Source organism: Heteronotia binoei, chromosome 5 (assembly GCF_032191835.1).
Source record: "Heteronotia binoei isolate CCM8104 ecotype False Entrance Well chromosome 5, APGP_CSIRO_Hbin_v1, whole genome shotgun sequence".
NCBI lineage: Eukaryota > Metazoa > Chordata > Lepidosauria > Squamata > Gekkonidae > Heteronotia > Heteronotia binoei.
The window spans coordinates 60,414,847-60,437,057 of record NC_083227.1 but is presented as its reverse complement, the minus strand read 5'-3'; the positions used below and the strand labels follow the sequence as shown (position 1 = coordinate 60,437,057).

The 22,211-nt window shown below is 41.8% G+C and overlaps 1 protein-coding gene across 4 annotated transcripts in view; it reads left to right on the top strand.

Moving 5' to 3' along the window:
- The window catches only part of RYBP (RING1 and YY1 binding protein), an 82,556-nt gene extending 76,757 nt beyond the window's left edge, over positions 1-5,799 (top strand). For all 4 annotated transcript variants that reach the window (XM_060239553.1, XM_060239551.1, XM_060239554.1 and 1 more), the window contains one exon: positions 1,575-5,799. In XM_060239553.1, coding sequence (XP_060095536.1) covers positions 1,575-1,827 — 253 coding nt within the window. In that variant the 3' untranslated portion in view covers positions 1,828-5,799. The remainder of the gene's footprint in view (positions 1-1,574) is intronic.
- The last annotated feature ends 16,412 nt before the right edge of the window (positions 5,800-22,211 follow it).

Genomic DNA, 22,211 nt, shown 5'->3' with positions numbered 1-22,211 from the left:
CTGGGTATCTTGGAGTTCTCATCGAAGTACACAAAGTCTCTTGCTGCATGAGGTTTTAGTCTTTTTCTACCCTACTGTAATGAGCGTGGTAAGAGTAGACCTCAAGGTTAAAGGTTAGAAAAGGAAAGCAATTGGGAAAGTTGTCTTCTGAATAAGATGAGATGCATGCACCAATGAAGACACAGAACTATCTCCCTTATGGCTTGTCATGTGGTTGTAGGCTGGGTAAGCATTTTGAAGCCTGCCATATTGAATTGAAAAAAAGAATGCCTCCGCATGTAGGTTTTGAAGCCAATGTTCAAGCTAGTCCTCTCTTGCAAGGAAGTGTTTGCCAAATCTACCACTATTTCTTGCACTGGGGTGGTTAGAAGGCCAGTTCTGGGTCCTGTTGATCAGCCAGTGTTGGATTAAGATTGACGTTGAATTGACCTGCCTGACATTCCTCTTCATATAACATTTCTGGTTAAAGCTACATAAACTCCTGTACATCAAAGCCAGCTCACTGTTCAGAGTTTGGCCTTGGAAGTACAACCCCTTAATCTTGTGGAGTGAATGCTTTAGTTTTTTTGTGTTTTTTTAACCAGGCATTTGTTTTTTTAAGGTCTTCTTTATTGCTCTGCTTTGGTTCTTTAGTTACAACAGCAGGGAATTTTGAGCCTCCCAGTTAGGGAACTGATTTGGCTTTCAGTTCCTGAGCTTGCTTCGGCGGGGAGGGCGGGATATAAATTAAAATTTACTATTATTATTATTGTATTATTTCTCCACTAAGTAGAGGTATTGTGGCCTAAAGAACCCTAAGTGGTTACAGGCACTCATGTGAGTGGCAGTCTGTGCTTTATTTGCTGGCTTAATGACTGCGCAAAAGCGTGATGCAAAACATGAAAAGGGTCCTTGAATTTAAAATACAATGCCAATTCTTTTTATTGGTCTGCTTCTGCAAACCATGTGCATTTCTTGGGCTTGTTTTCAGTAGCCATATTCAGAGACTATTTGAACAGTTTTCTACATGGGCTGTTTGTGCTGCTTCTTTCTATAAATTGTCAGCCATTGCAAAAAGGCACCAAGTTGTGCTGGTGCCTGTGGTGTTTGAATGACAGAAATTCTCTATGCAAATAACAGTGCCTCTTTCAGATGCTTTTTTTGTGGCTTAGTATTGCAAAGTCACAGCTTTGGGGCACACTAGAAGATGATGAATTCCAAGCATGAAATTCTTGTATCCAGGAAGATACCCTGAGGCTTTCTCAATACTTCTGTAACTCTGTTTTTACTGTTATTTGTGGCTGAGTGGAATAAAGGATAACTTCCCACCTCTGCAAACCTCTTAAGAATTTATTCCTCAGCCACACGTGCATTCTGAGGATTGAGCATGCTGATGGACTGAGCATTTTAAAAAGAGCAAAAGGTCAGTGGTGGTGGTGGGGAGGAAGAACAGTCTTGTTGTTCAGTATAAGTTCATTCATCATTGGGCTGGATCTCAACTCCCTTTAGAAGGGATCCTTGTAAGCTAGTTGAGAAAAACGTTGTAACAGAAGGCTCATCTGTTATTTATAATGTGTCTCTCTCTTTAATTTAAGGCCCAGACTGAAAAACGTGGACAGAAGTACTGCCCAGCAGCTGGCAGTCACAGTGGGAAATGTCACAGTAATTATCACAGACTTTAAAGAAAAGACTCGCTCTTCCTCCACATCATCATCGACAGTGACCTCCAGTGCAGGATCAGAACAGCAGAATCAGAGCAGCTCGGGATCCGAGAGCACAGACAAGGGTTCGTCTCGCTCCTCTACGCCAAAGGGCGACATGTCCGCAGTCAATGACGAATCTTTCTGAAATTGCACATGGAATTGTGGGAAACTTATGAAATCAGGGTATGAAATTCAAACACTCCACTTGTCCACTAGGCTGTAGTCATCCAGGGAAAACTCCAGTGCCGCTTCCATCTCTTCTGCCTCTTCGTGTTTTTTTGGACATCGCCTCTTAACAGATGACACCAGGATTATTTGTACTGGCTGTGGGCATCTGGCCAGCAAGGAATTTCGCACCCTGACAATAACTTTTTGACACTTATGTATTCCATTGTTTTATATGATTTTCCTAACAATCATTATAATTGGATGTGCTCTTGACTCTACTTTTTTATAAATCTGCTGTGCACAAGTTTTTCCATGAACATCACAACCTTTTTGTTTGTTTTTGGGGGTGAGGAAATGTGAGGTAAGTGGGAGGGAAAGGGCTGTAGGAGAGTTCTTTATTTATTGCATCCACAAACTCCATCCTTGTTTTATTCAGCATATCCTGTTTTGACTTTAGTTCCCCCTTCTTCTTCCAGTTATACTGTGTACTATCAGTTTTGATATAAATTATATATAAATATATAAATATATATATATATAAATAAAATAAAATAAAAAATATATATATAGGGTTATTTGAAACCAATACATGGAAACGCTGGTGCTTGAAACACTGTGAAGCGAAACAATTTAAGATCTGGGACAGTGAGTGCCCTTTGGAAAGAGCTGAAACTGAACCGGAACTATAAATGAACAGAGTGTTCCTGAAGGTTCAAACCGAAACAGGACCTGGCTTCCTTCTTGTGCTTTGGCTGAAGAGTACCGGACAAAGATAGATGTCTATTTTCTTATTTTCTGTTCTGTTTTTGAAATCTAAAAGGTGCTCCAAGTCACTCGCATTCCTAGTAGAATATCTAACAACAATATATCTCCAGCCTTGTCCTATGGCAATGTACACATTTTAACGGCCATGAGCCATGCTTGTTTCAGAATGCCCAGTATTAATGTACAAGACGGCTACACATTAACATTGCCTAGTTTTGCATAACCTGCCTCATGTGAGTGTGGTGCTCTGTAACCAGCCATCATCCAGATCTGTATCGGTTATGGGAGTAACATTTCAATGTTTGTGGGGGCAGGAGGTATTTATTGTTTAGAGCAAAAGGGAGCCTTAAAGATGCCGGCTGTTCTCCACCCAGCTAGTATAACAGAGCTACTGCGTGATCTGATGTCATATGGCTTGTTCTCCATGCAAATCTTTCACATCTATCTCTCTGCTGTTTTGTTTTTAACTAATTCATTGTGCATCCTCAGAGTGATTTAAAAAAAAAAGCAGCCTGTCACCTAGTGAGATGTCTTGGGCTTTTTGTTGTTTAGACATGTCTAGATAATCCCGCCATGCAAGCTGAAGGTGTGAAGAACTTTTTCATACTGGTAAGGGAGCAACTGGATGATGAGTGATTTTGATTCTTGCTAGACAGCTGTTCTGATGTCAACTTCCATCCAGCCCCATTGGAGATGTGTTGCAGTTTTACCTAGCTTGTGTGGCACCCTGCTGAAAACACTAGAATGGAGAGATGGAACACTGTTTTGTTTTAAAACAGCAACAAACTTTCAAGTTCTCATTGTGTATGGTTTTTTTAGGCGACCCAGAGTGCTTTGCTGTAATTTCAGCAACCTTTCCTATCAAAACAGATACAGTGTGGGTGTTTATGCTCAAAGGGCCACTTGCCAGAACTTGGTGCTAGACAATTACTATACTAATTACTTGCTTGAAAAATAGAAATTATTTCTGTTGTGTGGAGGCAATGAAATTGTTGCATTTTGTCAGCTCAATTTTAACTAGCAGACACAAGCTCCTTTCGTATCAATTTTAAATTTTAGCCTATGCTTAACTGAATAAACCAACTCTGCTCAAGCAGTGGAGAAGCAGAGCAGTGCCTTTGCAGCTGCAGTTTGATTCTGAACAAGGTGCGTTCCTTATTAAATTGTTCTTGTATCTAATTTTTTTTTGTTCTTTGAAATCCTATTGTTAAAGTATTTATTGAAAAAGAAAAAAAGAACCAAAGGAAAACCAGATGATTCTCATAAGCTCCTGAAACACAATATTATCTGTAGTTTTTAGTAGTCCACATTGGTCCATCTTTTTAACATTGATATGATATTGTAAAGACATTCCTTTTCCAAGTTTTGCTGTTCCTTTAAAGGATCTCAGGGAGGGTAAATTGGTCAGCCATATTTATTTTTTGGAGAAAAAATTTAATTTTTAAAGAGATGTTTGAACTTAGTCCCAGATGTGTGTATTTTGCACAGTTTTTTAAATAAAATGAACCAGAATGAATTAGGCTTGTGTGCATTGGGGCGCTTTCCAGCAGACCTGTTCTGTGGGCGAGGGAGTGCACCTGTGTAGACAAATGGTGTCTTTCCTTCAGTGGTTCTGTAGAATAGGGCCTTGGTGCAGGGGAGAAAAATGCAATGTGGAATGCTGAGAAAATTACATGGCAAACACCACCCACCGAGCACTGTTGCTCTGCATCCTCCATTCCTCTTTTTGTGGGCTGCCATTTAAATGTTGCACAGCAGCTGGGGTGGGTTGGTTGTGCCCAGTGAACTACTGGGTTGCGCCCAGTGAAATATGCCCGTAGATTAGGTGGTAAAAGCTTTAAAGATAATGAGCTACTCATTGGCTTACCAATTCAGTGGAATCCTCTTTGGGTTTTCTTTTCTTTTTCTTAACGTGTGCCTCTGTGATATGTTAGCTCGTTAGGTGAAAAGTATGCAAATCTATCTTTGGCACAAGTGGACTGACTGAAGCTGCATTTGGTTGAAATTGTCAGCTAAGCATTCAAACTTTCTTGGGCCGCATTTTTAGCTGTTGCGTTGTCAATCTGCTTTTCTACTTTCCCCTGTGATGGACAGTACCCTTAAAAAGTAGCATGATGTCTTAAAATGGAATTCCTTTCACTTATCTGCATTTCAGTTTGCCATATGGTAGTTGGAGAGCATGTTTTAAACACTAGTATAGAGGAAGGGCCAGAAGCGCTCGGTTGCCAGTGGCATAGAGAGCAGGCGAGGAAAAAGCACAGTGTTAACATTTTGCAAGTTTCAATTTTTACACTTCACATACACACATGTGCGTGCACACCCATACACACAACAGCTTGCCTGACTTGCTCAGTTGGACATAGTCATGCAAAGGGAACAGTAAAAAGCATTTAAGATGAGCAATTTTAATTGAAAGAATTTTGCTTACAAAAACCCCAGATTTTAAAATTGGTCAGTAATTATATATTCATTGATAGACACTTCCACCGGCCTTATCAATATCATTCTGAGTCTACTTTTTAAACAACAGTAAACGTAAATTATTGAAAATTTATTAATTGCTGACTATAATAACCTTTGCTTGTATGTAACCAGGAAAAATGATTTAAGAGCCAACATTTAGAATATGACAATGGAGCTGAACAGTTTTTAATGCGCAAGCAGTTCTGTTCTTGTGTATGACTTGTAACCTTAATTTACTGTGTAAAGATGGTTACATTATTTCTTTAGCTTTGTTTGTTTGGAGACAAATAGAGAATGCTTGTTTAAGTATGTCAAGACATAATTTTATCTTGTGGATTTTTATGTTAATGTATTATACGAGCTATATTTTTCATTTGCCCAGAAAGACAGCTTGTATAACGCTTTTGGAAGTTTTCTGCTCTGTAAAGTCTTTAGAGCTGACAGTCCTGTTAGGTTTGTTTTTAATCTTCATGCTAAAAGTGTCAATGGTGGTTTTGTGAACTGGTCAGAAAAATTCACAGGTCTTAAATGTTTTCGGGAAATTTATATTGGACACTGCTCTTTGTCTAGCAAATAAAAGATGTTAATATATTCCTGTTACCGGCATGTGCACGACTGTTATTAGAAGCCACTTTATCATTTTCCTGCTTTAAATAGAAATGTCTATTTATGAATTCTGCTTGTAGTTTTTTCACAAATAAAATAGTAACATTTAATTAAAGCTGAATTTCTATTCTTTGTTGTTTAACATTAGTGTTGAGGAAAGGAGTAATCCGTTTTTTGAACTAGCATTTTTCAAGATAACTTTTTATTGTGGTTTATGTGTGAGCTTGTATGGTCACTAGTATGTCAAATAAGCAAGTTCACATACCCATTTTTAACCTTGCTTCACTTAAATTGTTGGAGTTACATGCTAAGGACCCTGAAGTGAAATCCTAATTTTACAGCTGCAGAAATCTGACTCTTAAGTAGAATGTTTAGAATGCATCTTGCAAACTGTGATTTGGCTCCTGAAAGCTTATGCTACAATAACTATGGGTGAGTTTTTTTAGGTCCTACAAGGCTTAACACAATTGCCCTCTTATTTTAAGACATGTAACAAGCAAAGTCCCCTGAGGACTTGAGCTTGAAAATTTGAACTTCCATTTCATTAAAAAAAAAATGAAAACAAAAACAGAATTGTAGAGGGTGTTTTATTTGCCACTTGATTTTTTTTAATGGAAAAGTATCCAACATTGGGCATGCTTTGGCAGGTAGACAATTTTTCCTCTGTCACACAGGGCAAAATTTTTACATTGCAATTCTAAACCAAATTACACCCTTTCAAGTCCAAATTGTGGGTTTACAAAGATGTAAACTCTGTTTAAAATTACACTCAGCACTTGTACAAAGAGTCTCAAAGACTTGGCGTAGTTTGATATGGATCACTGAAATCACTTTTAAGGTGCAATCCAGTAAACTATTTCCTTTGTTGAAATACTACTGATTCTGTTATTTAGATTAAAAACAAATGTTGCATTTTCTGCTCTTTTAGTGCTTGAAAATAATTTAAACATAAGCAGTTCAAATTTGGTAGAACAGTTATGATTATAAGAGTTGAGCAAGAACAGTTTTTAAGTGGGTCATTTGTATAACTGAGGTTTTGCAGACTGCTTCCTGCCTAAATCATATGGGAAATTACTACTTGATTGTGTCCATCCAACTTGAGCTTTCATGCCTTTTTAAGAAGAGAAGGATGACCAAGTACACTCATTGCTCAGTGACTTGGGTTTCTCTGAAAAGGCTTTTCTCAAAAATTAATGAGTGCTGTTGGCAAGTGAAACACTTAGGAAAGAAGGCTGTCCTACCTAGCCAGGCCTTGGCATTCATTTCTAGGTAAAAGGGACAGTTTATACCAGATTACAAACTTTTTTGTGGCAGGGATTATAAAGCTTAAACTAAAATATCCATAAAGCTACTAAACAAAAATTCTTTTTTGGCTTAGAAACTGAAGCACGCAGAAATCACTTTCAAAAGTGCTGTAGAGGCATAAGGAGCAACACAAGGCATTATATACTTTAATCTCTCTTGGAAGGTTGTCAAAAATATTTGTTCCAAGAATAAGGAAATAGCTATTCCTTTGGGGAGCTCCAAACACATGTTAGACACGTCCCAGAATATGCTGTACGGTGTTGACAGGTATGAATAGAAACCTCCTTGCATTAGACCAAAATTCTGCCAATGTACATCCCCTGAGAACATTTTTTAAATGTGCATTTCTGCAATGTACACTGCAGATCTTATTTTTGTTGCACGCAACGTATTTACCAGGCAAGGATAGCTTTATATTATTGGGGTGGAGGTGTTGGCACAAAATGTTCATGCTTGTGTGTTCAAAGTAGAGAATCCATGCAGGAGATCAGTGGCTTTAAGGAGTGAAGTCGCAGTCTTTGTTCTTTAAATGCAATGATGTGAGGAAGGGCCACCGGTCTAGACCTGCAGTCATACAGAGTAGAGATGTGGACATATTTTATAGAGGCTGCTAAAAGACCTATTTTGAATCATTTGTCCTACTTGTGTTGTCTATAGTTGTGTGTACAGTATTCTGTGCAGTTACTCCACTTTTATGTCCATTGAAAACTGGTTTTAGCCTGAAGTAATTCTGAATAGAGGTGCACTGTCAATCTGCTCATATTGAGGTCTAAAGACAATTGTCCTAAACAGGAAGATGACATCAAGCTTTGTTTTGGAGATTGTGTGGAGTAACCTTCAATTAGTACAGAATTTATGAGAATTTTAATATAAGTAAAGTATGTAAATCATTGTACAGAACTAGCACTAGAAAAGAATCATTTGCCAGTACTTTGTAATCTTGAAAGACTGATTTTAATTATATTGGGTGTGGTTGTTTGCATAAAAGTGTTGCCCTTGGAGCTTTGAATTTTGCTCTCTGTTTCTGAAGGTTGGATCGAGAGGCTTGTGGAAATCTGGACTGCCTTTGGGCTATGTGTGACAATGTACCTTAACCATCAGGAAAATCTTGAAGACTGTATTTCTCAAGAAAAGCATGATATTTGTGTCCAAAGTACCATTCTTTCCAGGTTCCTCCCTTTGATATCCTTAGCAATGTGTTTTTACAGGTATGTAGTGAAGACTTTAAGGAGCAAGAAATCAGAGCATATAAACTAAAGTAAAGCCTGCAATGTTCTCCCTAAGTTCCATTGTCCGTTCTATAAACATAAGAGAAGCCATGTTGGATCAGGCCAATGGCCCATCCAGTCCAACACTCTGTGTCACACAGTAGCCAAAAAGAGAGAGGAAGAAAGAGAAATGTTCCACTTTCCTTGCGCCCCCCCCCCTTTCTCTCAGCAAACTGTTAGAAAGCAGTTTAGCCTCCTCCCTTTCATGGCCCATCTTTTGTCAACGGATGTGAGGTTTCTTCTCTGACTTTAAGTAAAATGGTCAGTATCAAGTGCCTATTCTTCAAATGATGTCCCTGAGCTACATTTGTTACCACAAACAGTTGCAGTGCATGCATGAAAATGCTTCGTACTAATCAAAGCCTTTGTTTGAGTGTGGGTATTATGAAATGTTGTGAGTTTCTGTATGAGCCCCACTGTGTTAGATTGTTTTAGACAAACTTTGACTAACAATCACAATACTTCACATTTATAGAGTTTCAGAATGTTCAAGGAGCTTCGGATAACTTTCAGGAATCTTTATAACTGCACTGTGAGAAAGGTCAGTGGTGTTATAGTGGCAGGCCATACTCAGAAGGAAAGTGCATGTTCATAATTATGTTTAAAGGAGTAATGATTAACATTAACAAACTGTAAAGTTATGAGGTAGATCAGAGACTGGGTGAAATTGAACTATTTGAAGGGTCTAGAACAGGGGTGGCCAAACTGCGGCTTAGGAACCACATTTGGCTCTTTCACACACACTGTGTGGCTCGTGAAGCCCCCACCGGCGTAAGTGGAGAAAGCATTTGGCTCCTTAAATCACTTCTCCAAGTCAAACCAGCCAGCAGCTTGCAGAATGCATTTAAAGTTAAAATTGCTTCCTTTCCATCTCTCCCTCCCTTCTGTCTTGTGGCTCTCAAACATCTGGTGTTTATTCTATGTGGCTCTTATGTTAAGTAAGTTTGGCCATCCCTGGTCTAGAATAAGAGACGCCAGCCTCAGCCTGATCAGAGTGAGAGTCGGTCAGGGTTTGTGAATATTCAGTGCTGGTGGAAGTAACAAAGAGCTAAGGGACAGCTGTGTGAAGGAAGATGCCTGTGAGTCGATAGGGAGAACAGAGATGGAGGGTACAAGAAGATGAGCCTGACCCGAAGAGGAGATGGAGTCTTCCACATGCATGGTCCTTTGAAGTCCTTATTCTAGCATCTTGTTCCAACCAGATGAAATGATTAGCTTCATACATGTGTACAATATATATAGAAAAGGCATAGGAAGAGCCTGGCTCGAAGTAAGACTTCAGAGAAATGCAAGTGAGATTCTGTGCGTGCTAGCTTGGTGCAGAGAAAGGGAAAATGACTATTACATATCTATGAGATGGCAGAACTAGTCCGGTGATTGTCTGCTCCCAAGTAACAGTAAATCTACAGAAAACAAGTATACTTGCATAACACATGCTCAGTTAAATATCACTCATATATTAGATATTCATGAGTATTTTTACATTTGATTCACTGATTTTATGTCACCTCGAGTCACCTATATACAGTGGTGGAATCTGATCTGGAGGGACTAGGAAAGAGATCTTGGGGTGTGGTGGATATTACAATATTGGCTCTTGTGCGCCACAGCACTGGAAACAACAACGCCATTCTATGTGCGATATTTAGGAAAGAGGTTGAAAATTACTATTGTAATATTCTTGTACCGACTTGTAGTCCAGCCATATTTACTGTACTGTAAGTTATTCTGATTGTTCCATCTCCAAAAATCCCCCAAAAAATATGTGTGTGCAAGGAAAATGCAACCCAAATGATGAAGGGGTTTTTAAGCATTATCTGTACAACGAAGGACTATGAAGCTTGGGGTTTTCACTTTAGATAAGATTAATAAGTAGGGGAGATGTAATGGGGGTTTATAAAATGACAGATTGAGTGGAGACTGTAGGTAGAACTTTTTCTCCGTTTTCCAAAATTTTCAAAGGTCAACGGCGTGCACTGAAATTGATGGGTGGCCAAGAGGAAGTGTCAAGAGCCCATAACATAATTGTGGAACTCATTGCCACATGATGTAATGATGGCCTTAGAGGGTTAGATAAATTCTTAGAGGATAGATCCATCAGTGGGTGTTAATCATGGTACCATGACAAGAGGGATTCTTTTGAATGCCACTTATTGGCCCTGTTCACATAGCGTGTTGAGTCCATGTTAAACTGACCCGGTTCTGTTCTGAATATCTTTGTTCCGGATATTATTGATCAGACTGCCATACTGCAATTCGAATCACTCTGCGGTGAAACCGTCTTCTGCCATCCACATGAAGGCACAATGCTGTTCTTTTTTTTGTTCTACTATTATGTGCATGCATGCTGTTATGTACATATCGCTAAGTAGTAAAAAAAAAATGACGACCATAAGCCAGATGTCTGAGGCTCCTTTTGCTCTGGGACAGCCTTCAGGCATCCGGAAGTTGGTTAATATCGAAGCAGAACTATCCAGATGGAGAAAACTACGAGGTAAAAGCACTGCAAAGGAGCAGGTAAAATAATCTGGTTCTGAGAAGGATTTGGTGTGTGGGGGGGCTACCACGAGTTAATACTGGGAGGCAGATGTTGCTGTCTGATCAGCCACTTTAAATCCGGAAGGAAACAGCAGCGACATCTGATTATACTGTGTGTCTTAACGGGGCCATTGAGTGACAGCAATCTGAAAGGCTTGGGCAAAGTGCCCCTGCTTGGAAACCTCTTGGCCCCTGTGGAAAAGAGATACTGGCCAATTGACTTTTGGCATGATCCAATAGAACCCTTTTTACACTTATAAGTCATTGATTGGCTAAAACATGCTGTTTTCCATCAGTGATGCACCTTCTACCAATTGGTTCTCTCATCTTTGTGTCAGATTGCCTGCTTTCTTGTTTGCTCGCTTCCTTGTTTTTTTGTACAGTGGGCTCTTCTCTTTCCGAGATGACCTTCAAGCTTTCCCATTTTCTCCAGATGCTACTTCAATGCAGAACCACAGTTAGCAATCGAATTTCCAATTTCATGCAAACTCTCAGAAGACATTCTAGTACTTTTCTTGTTCACCAGGCTGCCAAGAAGGGAGGAGAGTAATTCCAGGGGTCCTGGTATTGTGCAAGGTGCCACTGTCATGGGTAAACATTGAGAAGCCCTTTTTTAGAGAGGAAAGAAAGGAAGAGATGTGACTGTGCCAGCCACTGTCTCAGGCAAACCTGCATTACAAGGTGGTTGTGATGGCACAGTATCCTGACCTTTGTGGAAGAAGGGTGGCACTCATATGTGATGGATACGATTTAAAAAGAAACCCATGGTGTTCATAAAAAGAGCAAATTATTCTCATATTCATGCTGATAGCAAGTGTGTGCTTTCATCTGATGATTGTGTTTGGGGGTCCAGGAGGTGTGTGGAAAGGTTAAGGGGGTTTGTGACAACTCAGTAGCCATGATTATATGCCCCTTTCTTCATGTGTTCCCCAATGTTGGGTATGAGTCTCTACAAAACAGAAACTTGATTTCTGGCTTGGGGGATGGGAAAGTTGTGGAAGAAACTAAATGTGAGAGAAAATTAAAAATTATGCTAAGTACTAGACACAGAGCCAATACAATCCCTAAATTGACATTCTTTTAAAATAAAGATTTTTGGAAATAAATCCAGCTCGAATTTACTTGAAGTTTTTAATCCCAGATTTCTTTCAGCTTTAGATTTTGGCAAATCAAATTCTAATTTAGTATCTGCTGATATTTATGGTCCCTTTAGTCACCTCTGTCACAGACATGAATTGTGTGCAGCCCATCAAGCTGACTCAAGTCACCAAAGTTCTCGGCTGGACGGGCTCTCAAGGGCAGTACAGTCAGGTCTGTGTGGAGCTCATGGATGACACCAACCACTCCATCCTCTGCACTGTGAAAAGCCCCATCCAAGAATGAGGTGTGCTGATGCTGCTTGAATTGGAGTGGGAGGCTCACAGTTTGCCCCAATTCCATGCCTGCCTGCCATACCTAGGTGATTGTCTAGGGTGCTGGCCTTCTGGGGCACCAAATTGGGTGCTCCCCTTGTGACTTGATGACATTATCAGTGCGGGGGGGGGGGGTTGCCAAAAGCTGCCTTGCCTAGGATGCCAGACAGTCCAGGGCCGGCCCTGCATATTCCCCATCCCTATGGCATATGAATCCCTGAGTGTGACCTGTAGCTGCAGCCTGACTGAGGGCTGATGAGACTTGGGATGTGTTTTAATAAAGTTTTTGTGCCCCTCCCATGAACAATAACCATTGTGATCCTTGAGAGCAGCAATAGATTGCCATTGTTGTGCCACAAACAGGTTGCCCATCCTTTCATTCAAAGGAATGTAGTTGCACCCAGTTTGCAAGAGCCGTGCTCTCAAGTTAATTGCCTGCTTTGAAATGAAAGGTCTCCTGAGAAACATGTAACAAAAACGGTCTGGTCAGCACAGCCTTAGCGTGGAAAATCCTGATCGTTCTGCGTACATTGTTCCCGTTGGCCTTCATTTCCTCCTGCAGGCAGGTGAGTCAGAAATGTCTAAAGCATGTAATGCTGACAGATTCCACTTAAGTACTATGAAATTCCTTGTTTAATACACATTTGTGCGTAGCACAGCCAGTACCTTTTAGGAAGTATTAATTGGCTACAGATACTAGAACTGGCTGGAGTTTAAAGGCAGGGAAGTTAGAACAAGTGGAATCCAGGTCTCTGCCAAAGAAAGCTAGAGAAGGAAAGCATAGTTAATCCCCCCACCCACAAACTAGGCTATGAAAATGCAGCCTATCTCAATAGTGCAAGAGGAAGCCCACCCACCACACTACAGAGCAAGAACATGTCGCTCCCCTAATAGAGTCAAACTTGCCTAGCAGTGTCTTGCTATCATCACATGCTTTTCATATTACTTGCTGAGAAAAATCCAGAGTACTGATGTGTGGAGTGTGTTCCCCGCAAACTATGCTTTTGTTCCTTTAGTCATTCTGATTTGGCTGAACCATCATTTTTTAAAATAACAAAACCAGGTTGAATGGGACTTCATCTTTGCTAGCGGAGCCCAAGCAAAGCTTGGAAATTGGCAGCATGGATGCCAAGACCTGACCAGAGGTATGCTACATAAGCCCATTACAAAAGTAGGGGAAATAATTGAATTTTATGAAAAGGGAGGGGGGGATTTAAAGCTGATAAGTCCTCAGCTGTTAACGCTCAATTTTTTTTTTCATTCCTCAGTATGCGTAAGGGTTTGAGCTCACATTGAGATTTGTCATGTTACCTGGGGTATTTGCAACTGATGTTTTCTTACGCCCTTCCCCCTGTCTGCAGCAGTTCTTTTACTTAATTCTTTTTTTCTAAGACAGATAAGACATTCATTCTTGACCAGGGGGAAACAAGAGAACTATTTACCCAAAGTAGACTTGCACATATGAATCAGTGTACGGTCTGGCAGTTTGAAACTGCATGATGGAGAGCTTTTCTATGAGCAGGTCTGTTGGTTGTGTGCAGAGGTTAAGAACTGGGTGCAGTATTGCAGAGGATAAGAACAGCCTTGTTGGATCAGACCAGTAGTCTATCTACTCCAGCATCCTGTCTCACACAGTGGCCAACCAGTTCCTCTGGAGGGCCAACAACAGGGCACAGAGGCCAAGGTCTTCCCCTGAAGTTGCCTCCTGGTTCTGGGATTCAGAGGCTGAGTGCCTCAGAATATGGAGGTTCCCTGAAACAAATTTGGAAGTGATCCCTGACAGGGTCATAGTGACTGAAATGAGATATAGACTGTGCCAGATGTTACTGGGGCAAGGCGGGGAGGGGAAGCCATGGGGATATTTCACTTAGCAATACAATGCTGCAGAAAGTGCTCAAATGGAGATTAGCACACACAGTTACTCAGAACACACCACCGTCCCCTCAGTTCTATAGGTTGACTGAATCATTCAAGATGAATAAGCCAGGATCCCAAAAAGATGATGATATTGGATTTATACCCTGCCCTTCACTCTGAGTCTCAGAGTGGCTTACAATCTCCTTTACCTTCCTTCCCCACAACAGACACCCTGTGAGGTAGGTGGGGCCGAGAGAGCTCTCCCAGAAGCTGCCCTTTCAAGGACAACTCCTGCAATAGCTATGGCTGACCTGAGGCCATTCCAGCAGGTGCAAGTGGACGAGTGGGGAATCAAGCCCTGTTCTCCCAGATAAGAGTTTGTGAAACCACAGGCAGAGAAACAATCCCCTCCCTACATTTCTTCTTCCTTTTTCAAGCCTCTGAGAGTCTTGCCTTTCCCCTCTGCTTGTTTCTTCAGCTGGTTCTCAAGAGCTCCATGTTATCTGCCTTGAGAATATACTTCAGTGAATACAGTCATTTTTTTCCTGCAGACCTGGGGTATTCTCTGATTATGCTAAGACTCTCATAGTCTGTGGGTTTTGTTGCTTGTTGTGACTGGCACAGACCAGCACTTCACCAGTATCATGCAGCTTCTCTGTATGTCTTTCATTTTTAGCTGGCATTGTTTCCTGTAAGGAGGTTTGCGCTTCTGTCATTATTTGTACACTTCAGGCAAACTGCTTTACACATATAAATTTTGTTTGTGTGCCCAGTATCCTGAGATACTGTAGGGCTCAGCCCTCTCCCCTTGTGAAGGAAACAGCCTGCACAATTGGGCTTGCACAAAGTGTGCACAGAATCCCTGTTTGTTTCAATGGAGCTTGCACAAAAATTCCTTCAGGGCTGTATTCAAATAACTCCAGAACTGAACACTTGATTTATGGATTTTAAAATACGTTTAAAAAAAAATAAACTAATGTAAAATCTCTTGATTTATCAAAATGGAAATTATTAGGAATAATTAGGAAATTATTTTTTTACCCCTTCTACCCCTACCCCTGCTGTGTTGTTTGCCCTAATGTCTAAATTTAGACCCAAACTACATTGTGTGCTTGTGTGTGTTTTAACAAATTGGGTGTGGGCAAAAAGACACCACAATGTTGTTTGGCCCTTTTGTACATTCTTTTCGGTAGGATCTTATGTTACTGAATACTAACCTTTAAAATATCTTATGCATCGCCATTTGTCAGATTTTTATCTTGTATATATTTGTTATTTATAGTCCGCCTTTTTCACTGGGACTCAAGGGGGTTTATGCTGATTGAGTCAATACAATCAACAGGATGGGACATTCAGTAAACAATGAAAAAGGATTTGTGTTAGAGAACCAACTGGAAATCTAAAAGAACTGAAGCAAAGCAAATTGTTAACATTAGGTAAGTACTGAAAGCTGATGTATGTGCTTACAAGCAGTGTTCATTGGAGGACATGATGGAGCAGACTGTTAACAAACCCTGAAGCTGTGCTTGTACTCCCCCCCCTCCCCCTGTAGTGTTCTTTCAACAGGTCCTTCTCAGATTAGGTAGTCATGTTTGAGCATGGGGTGTTGCCATATATATATATATATATATATATATATATATATATATATATATATATATATATATATATATATATATATATATATATATATATATATATATATATAAAGCCTTGCTGAAACAAAAAGGTCACATGGTTTAGAATTTTCATTGAACAGCTCCTCTTGCTACTGATCTCCAGCTGGAAGAATACACAAAGCCCTTTGTGCTGTATTAAGTTACATTTACAAGAAACTGCTACTCTCAGCGGTCTTCAGAGGCAGCTCCATGCAGGATATGTTACAGTAATCAAGAGCATGAGTATCCATAGCCAACTCGCACCTTTCCTGGAAACAGTTTGGAAATTGTGCACAACTGAGGTTGAACTCACCAGATGGCACTTGAGCATCCAATTGTTAGAAAAAGCAATCAAGCTGCAGTAGGGTTGTCAAGTCCAATTCAAGAAATATCTGGGGACTCTGGGGGTGGAGCCAGGAGACTTTGGGGGTGGAGTCAGGAACAAGGTTGTGACAAGCATAACTCAACTCCAAAGGGGGTTCTGGCAATCACATTTAGAGGATAGGGGTGTCTTCTTTTGGGGCTCAGAGAATTGGACCCCCTAATCCACTCCTTTTGAAACTTGTAAGATGCTTTGGAGAGAGGCACTGGACGCTATGCTGCAAATTTGGTGCCTCTACCTCAAAAAACAGCCCCCCAAAGCCCCAGATACCAGGGGATCAATTCTCCATTATACCCTATGTAAATTGGTTTCCATAGGAAATAATGGAGTTCCCAGCAGACATTTTCCTCCCCCTCCCCCCACTTTCTGATGACCCTGAAGCAGGGGGAGGGCCTCCAAACTGGGGGATCCCCTGCCCCCACCTGGGGATTGGCAACCCTAAGCTGCCGAGCTGCTCCTTAGACAGTACTTCCATCCTCTTTTGGGGTGGGAATAAGTTACAATTCTGATCAGAACCCCCAATTAACAGCACTCTCATCTTGACAAAACTAAGTTCATTGGTTCTCTCTTACCCAGCCAGTCATTACCTCCAGTCCAGACACCTGTTCTTCACAGCCGCTGCTCCATTGGGCGAAAGGAAAGAGCAGATGCCCCCAGTGCTTCTGTTGGAGACAGTGAGTTCCAGCCAGGGCTGGGCCTGAAGCAGTATACAAATTTCTTGCCTGTGAAAAGGATTGAGACCTGTCCTGCCTGAAAATGTCAATCAGTGTTTAAGTGATGGAATAATAGAAAAGTTGTTTTCTGTTTGCACTTAGAAAAGCAAGAATGCTAGTCCTAGAACTTTTCTCCCAGCTTTAATATGCATGATTTTTTACAATGTCAGTGCTGGGAAGGAGAGGGCACCTTCATACGTGTGATCCTACTAGCATTCTGAAGTTATACAATCCCAGCCAGCACATAATTATGTAGTCTAGGGGAGGAATCCATCTCTGTGCTCACTGAAGCTGAATCCAAGCTTGAGTTCAGAGAAAAATAGAATCAAAAGAACAAGAACATGGTAACTCTAGCCATGCCAGGCTGTTGTCTCTTCCCCTCTCCCCTTCATGTTGATTTAATTTGGGAAAGGATTATACAGCTAGGGCCCTGACTTGGATAGGCCAGGCTAGCCTGATCATGGAAGCTAAGCAGGGTCAGCCCTTACTAGTATTTGGATGGGGAACCTCCAAGGAATACTCGGTAAGGTTGTGATACAGAGTCAGGCAACAGAAAAGCACATCAGAAAGTCTCCTGCCTTGGAAACCCCGCCCAGCTGCCATAAGTCAGCTTTAACTTGACAGTGATTTCTTCTACTCATCCTGTAGCTTTTGCTACAAGTTTCTAATGCTGCACAGGTCTCTACTTTCCAAGTATGGTTTTCTAACCTTAGGGTTGTCGGTCTGTGTTGGAAAATACCTGGAGGTTTTGGGGGTGGATCTGGGAAATGGTGGGGCTTGGGGAGGGGAGGGGCCTCAGCATGGCACAATGCCATAGAGTCCACTCTTCAAAGCAGCCATTTTCTCCAGGGAAGCTGATTTATGCCCGCTGGAGATCACTTGTAAAAGTGGGAGATCTCCTGGCCCCACCTGGAGGCTGGCAACCCTATCTAGCCTTGGGCCAGAACCTATGCACCTTGAGTGGAGTTGACCTTATGATAGATATTGGATTTATATCCCGCCCTCCACTCCGAAGAGTCTCAGAGCGGCTCACAATCTCCTTTACCTTCCTCCCCCACAACAGACACCCTGTGAGGTGGGTGGGGCTGGAGAGGGCTCTCACAGCAGCTGCCCTTTCAAGGACAACCTCTGCCAGAGCTATGGCTGACCCAAGGCCATTCCAGCAGGTGCAAGTGGAGGAGTGGGGAATCAAACCCGGTTCTCCCAGATAAGAGTCTACACACTTAACCACTACACCAACTGGCTCTGGAAAGGAACATTCCCTCATTTCTTTGAAGTACCTCCTAAAATGCAGCTCCTGGAAGTCAGTGGACCCTTAGGAGTAGTATAGAATGCTACATAGGAATTCTGTTTGCTGTGGGAGGGTGGGGAATTAGAAGACGACGACATTGGATTTATATTCCGCCCTCCACTCAGAGTGGCTCACAATCTCTTTATCGCCCTCCCCCACAACAGACACCCTGTGATGTGGGTGGGGCTGAGAGGACTCTCACAGCAACTGTCCTTTCAAGGACAACCTCTGCCAGAGCTATGGCTGACCCAAGGCCATTCCAGCAGGTGCGAGTGGAGGAGTGGGGAATCAAACCCAGTTCTCCCAGATAAGAGTCTGCACACTTAACCACTACATCAAGCTGGCTCTCTAAAAAAAGGAAAAATATCTTATGAGCAGAATGGCTGCTTGTGCATGAGAAGCTGTTAGTCCAGTTCAGATTTGGGTATTGAATTCACCCAAATAAATTATGGGGTTCTGGTTCTCCTGCTCAAGAGAACCTAATTAACAGGAGAACACTTAGGATTCAACAAGTGATCTTGACCTTGCCATGGGAGGTCCCAGCTTATTCTCTTCATAGCAAGATTGTAAACTGTCCCATCCACAAAGCTATTATATGTGAATTATGCAGTTTTTGTACATAATCTAGAAGGGAGAAAAGGGCCAGATTTACATACAGATGTTAGCATGCCGACATATAAGGTACATTCTTAGACATTGCACTGTTTCCGATTCATTCCAGGGAACATTAACATGTTGCCAGCAGGCTAGAAAATCTAAAATGTGCTCTGTGTGAAACAACGATGGGATTTGGAAATAATTTCTGTGCTGCACTTGCCAATTCAAATGGGGTTTCATAGGAAGAGAGATGTCAAGTGTGATGGATGCTTGACATGCTGTGACAATAATGTAATTTGGAGACACTTGGGTACAATAGCAAGGAGGGTGGGGAATTGCCAATGTGAAATGCTCTTGACGGCAAACGAGCCTGAGATTGTGACATGCTGAGGAAGCAAAAGAGAAACAGGTAAGCCACAGATGGCAAAGTGTCAATTGGGAAAGCTTCGTGGTATGCCAATAGGGTGTAGTGTTTGTTGCCAAGCAGCCACAATTTCCAGGAAAAAAACCCTCCACATTTGACTATGGACTGTAAAATGACCGGCACTCATGCCAGGCTATCATTTGGGCACATAACCCTCATGGACTGTATACAAATTGGTACATGCCAGACCAGCTATTTGGGTATGTGCCCCTCATGGACTGTCATAAATACTGAGCCAAGGTGGGCTCAGGACACTCCTACTTGGACTGTTACACTGGGAGTATTTGATGCCCACAGCACCACAGAGACTTCTGACCATGCTTCATCGCTCAAGCTGCCAGCCATCCTGTTGCAAATGACTGCAGCCAAATCTTTAAGGAGACAAGTACAGCAACAGCACCCCTAGGAGAATCCATGTTCCTGAAGCATTTCAAAATGACCTGTTTTCAGATTCTGTTTTCAGCACATACAGCATTCCAGGATTCCTGCACCCTCTGTAATCATGCAAATGCTGGCTGCTGAGCTGGAAACAAAGGAATGAATGCAAGAATCCCACTATGAATAAAGAAGCATTCCTGCTCCCAGCACCTTTACATATGTCACACCATCTGTGACATATGTTTGAAGCCTGATCTAGTTTAGCCCATCAACTTCCAGCGATCATCAAGCCAGATCTTGCTCCTCATTGTCCCCTTCCTGATTCCTTTTGTTTTCCCGATATTCCCTAAGAGGTGCCTCAGGTCATGAATTTGGGCATTTAAGGTGGACTTTTCCACCATTCCAGGTACATTTTCCTACTCACTACCTTGCTAGAAAATCCCCCCCACTCCTGATCGGTGTTGGGCCCCATATTGTGTGGTGCCAGCCATCATACAGATCCCCCCCCCCTTCTCTTACTGCCAAATCTCTCTTGTTGGACAGGTAACATATTACCCACCAACAATACTCCCGCTAATGCAAATGTCTCTATATTTTCCTCACTATATTTCCTAGTTCTGAACTGAGTGTGTTGATTGTGTGATTTATTCTTGTATGCATGAGTTTCTTTAAATAAAAAACCCATTTGTTTTAGACACCAAATCTCATCACTGACTTCAGGGTTCCTGCAAAATACTGACTGGTATACACAGGTTATTGACCCCGTGCTATTTTTGCCATCCTACCTGTGTATCTAAAATCCCCCCACCCCAGTGGCCGGATGGCTGGCACTCTAGGCAAGGCACCCCACCCCCTCCCCTGGTGAAGGTGAGTGCAGCGGCTGCATGGCACAATGGCTGTGCCTTAGAATGCGCATCATCAGACTGCCATAGCTCTGCCTCCTGTGTCTGATGCACAAGGCGGAACAACGGCAGCTTGGTGGTGCACTCTGAGGTGCAGGCATCCTGCCATGCTTGGCTAAGCCGGGCTATTTCCCTTGCTGCCGAGGCGAGAATGGGTGGGAGGAAGTAAAGAAAAAAGAAGCATATGGATGCCTTGACTGTTAGCAAACTGTTAAGGAATAGATTTGCAAGCCCTGATTTTTTTGGGTTTCCAGGAGCTCAGAAAATTTCACAACCATCCTAAATTTCTGCTGAGCACCGCCTCCCCTTTCCCTCGCTCTGGGGTGGAGAATACCAAATCTGGGTAGTAGTCACTGCCACCAGCTAACAAAGAGTATCTCCTGCTTGATAGATTTGCACAACCAGCACTTTAGCCCTGCATTGCCATTTAGAGTAGGGGTGTCAAACTCATTTGTTATGAGGGCCATATCTGACATAAATGAGACCTTGTTGTGCCAGGCCATGTGTGTCATAAAAAGTAATGTCAGGTAGCAGAGAAATAAACTTTATAAAGGACACAAACACAAATATTTTTAAAAAACTTAAAATAAAACATACTTAAAACATTAGCACTTGTTGGTCTTAAAGGTGCTTTCTTTGTATCTCTCCCGTGTGATCCAGGGAACTGGGCAAAGGAAGCTCTGGCTCTTTCCTTCCTTCCCCAGGGAACCAGGAAGGGTAGAATCATCAGCTAATAGAAGGAAGTTAGGCTTGTCTCAGTAGCACTGCTGTACAATTGAGAGAGCCTGGTAAAGCAAGCTATTCCTCCCCCCTTCCTCCCCAACGGAGGACCCTCAGCCAATGGAGAAAATAGAGGCTCCTGTGCGACTGAGCAAGCCTGGCAAAGCAAGCTGTGATGCAGAAGGAAGCAAGAGAGAGAGGGAGAAGAAAGTAGATGATAGCCAGTTGCTTGGGGGGCTGATAGGAGCCTTCTGGGGGCCTAATTCGGCTCCTAGGCCACATGTTTGACACCCCTGATTTAGAGGCTCTGCTTTACAAGGGATGAGTGATGGCACTTTTGCAATTTTGAGCTATCATGCTCAAGGGATGACAAGGTTGCCAGCTGCTCCTCCCTGTTGCTGCACTCTAGATAGCAAAACTGAAAAGATGTGGTGTGTTTACAGAGACCAGGCTTCAAACATTCAAAGTTTAAGAAAGCTTAATGAAACTAAAGAGAGTTCACATGGTCTTTAATGCATCCCTCTGTGCAAGGACATAAAGAAAAGGTGAAAACACACAATCATATAAGTCCTAAACCGCACCTCCAAGCCCCAAAAATGTTTGGGTCTAATCATCATAACCCCTAAATGTAGACTTTAAAAAACACTAATTAGTAGCAGGTTTAAAAAAACACTAATAGCAGGTTTAGAAGTATTTCTAATAGCACAGACTTTCTTTTATAGCTAACAGGATACTATTAAAATTCAATATTCAAACAGCAGGCAATTAGGACAGAAATTTGATTATTAGGCCTCTATTTTGGGGGGGACATAAGCAGGGCTTTTTTTCTGGGGGAGTGTGGCAGAACGGAGTTCCTGAACCTCTTTGTAGAAACAAAATTCTCAAAAAATGTTTAAAAGTTCATGAGGAGCACCTGTGTGTTTCTCCTTCATTTCTCTTTTGAGAGTTCTGGCACCTCTTTTTCCAAAAAACAAAAGCCCTGGACAAAGGGAATAGTGAGACTTTTTCTCCAGTCATTTTCTTTTGCTCATGAAAGATATAAGGATTACAAAATAGATAGCTGTGATGAAACAAATTAAACA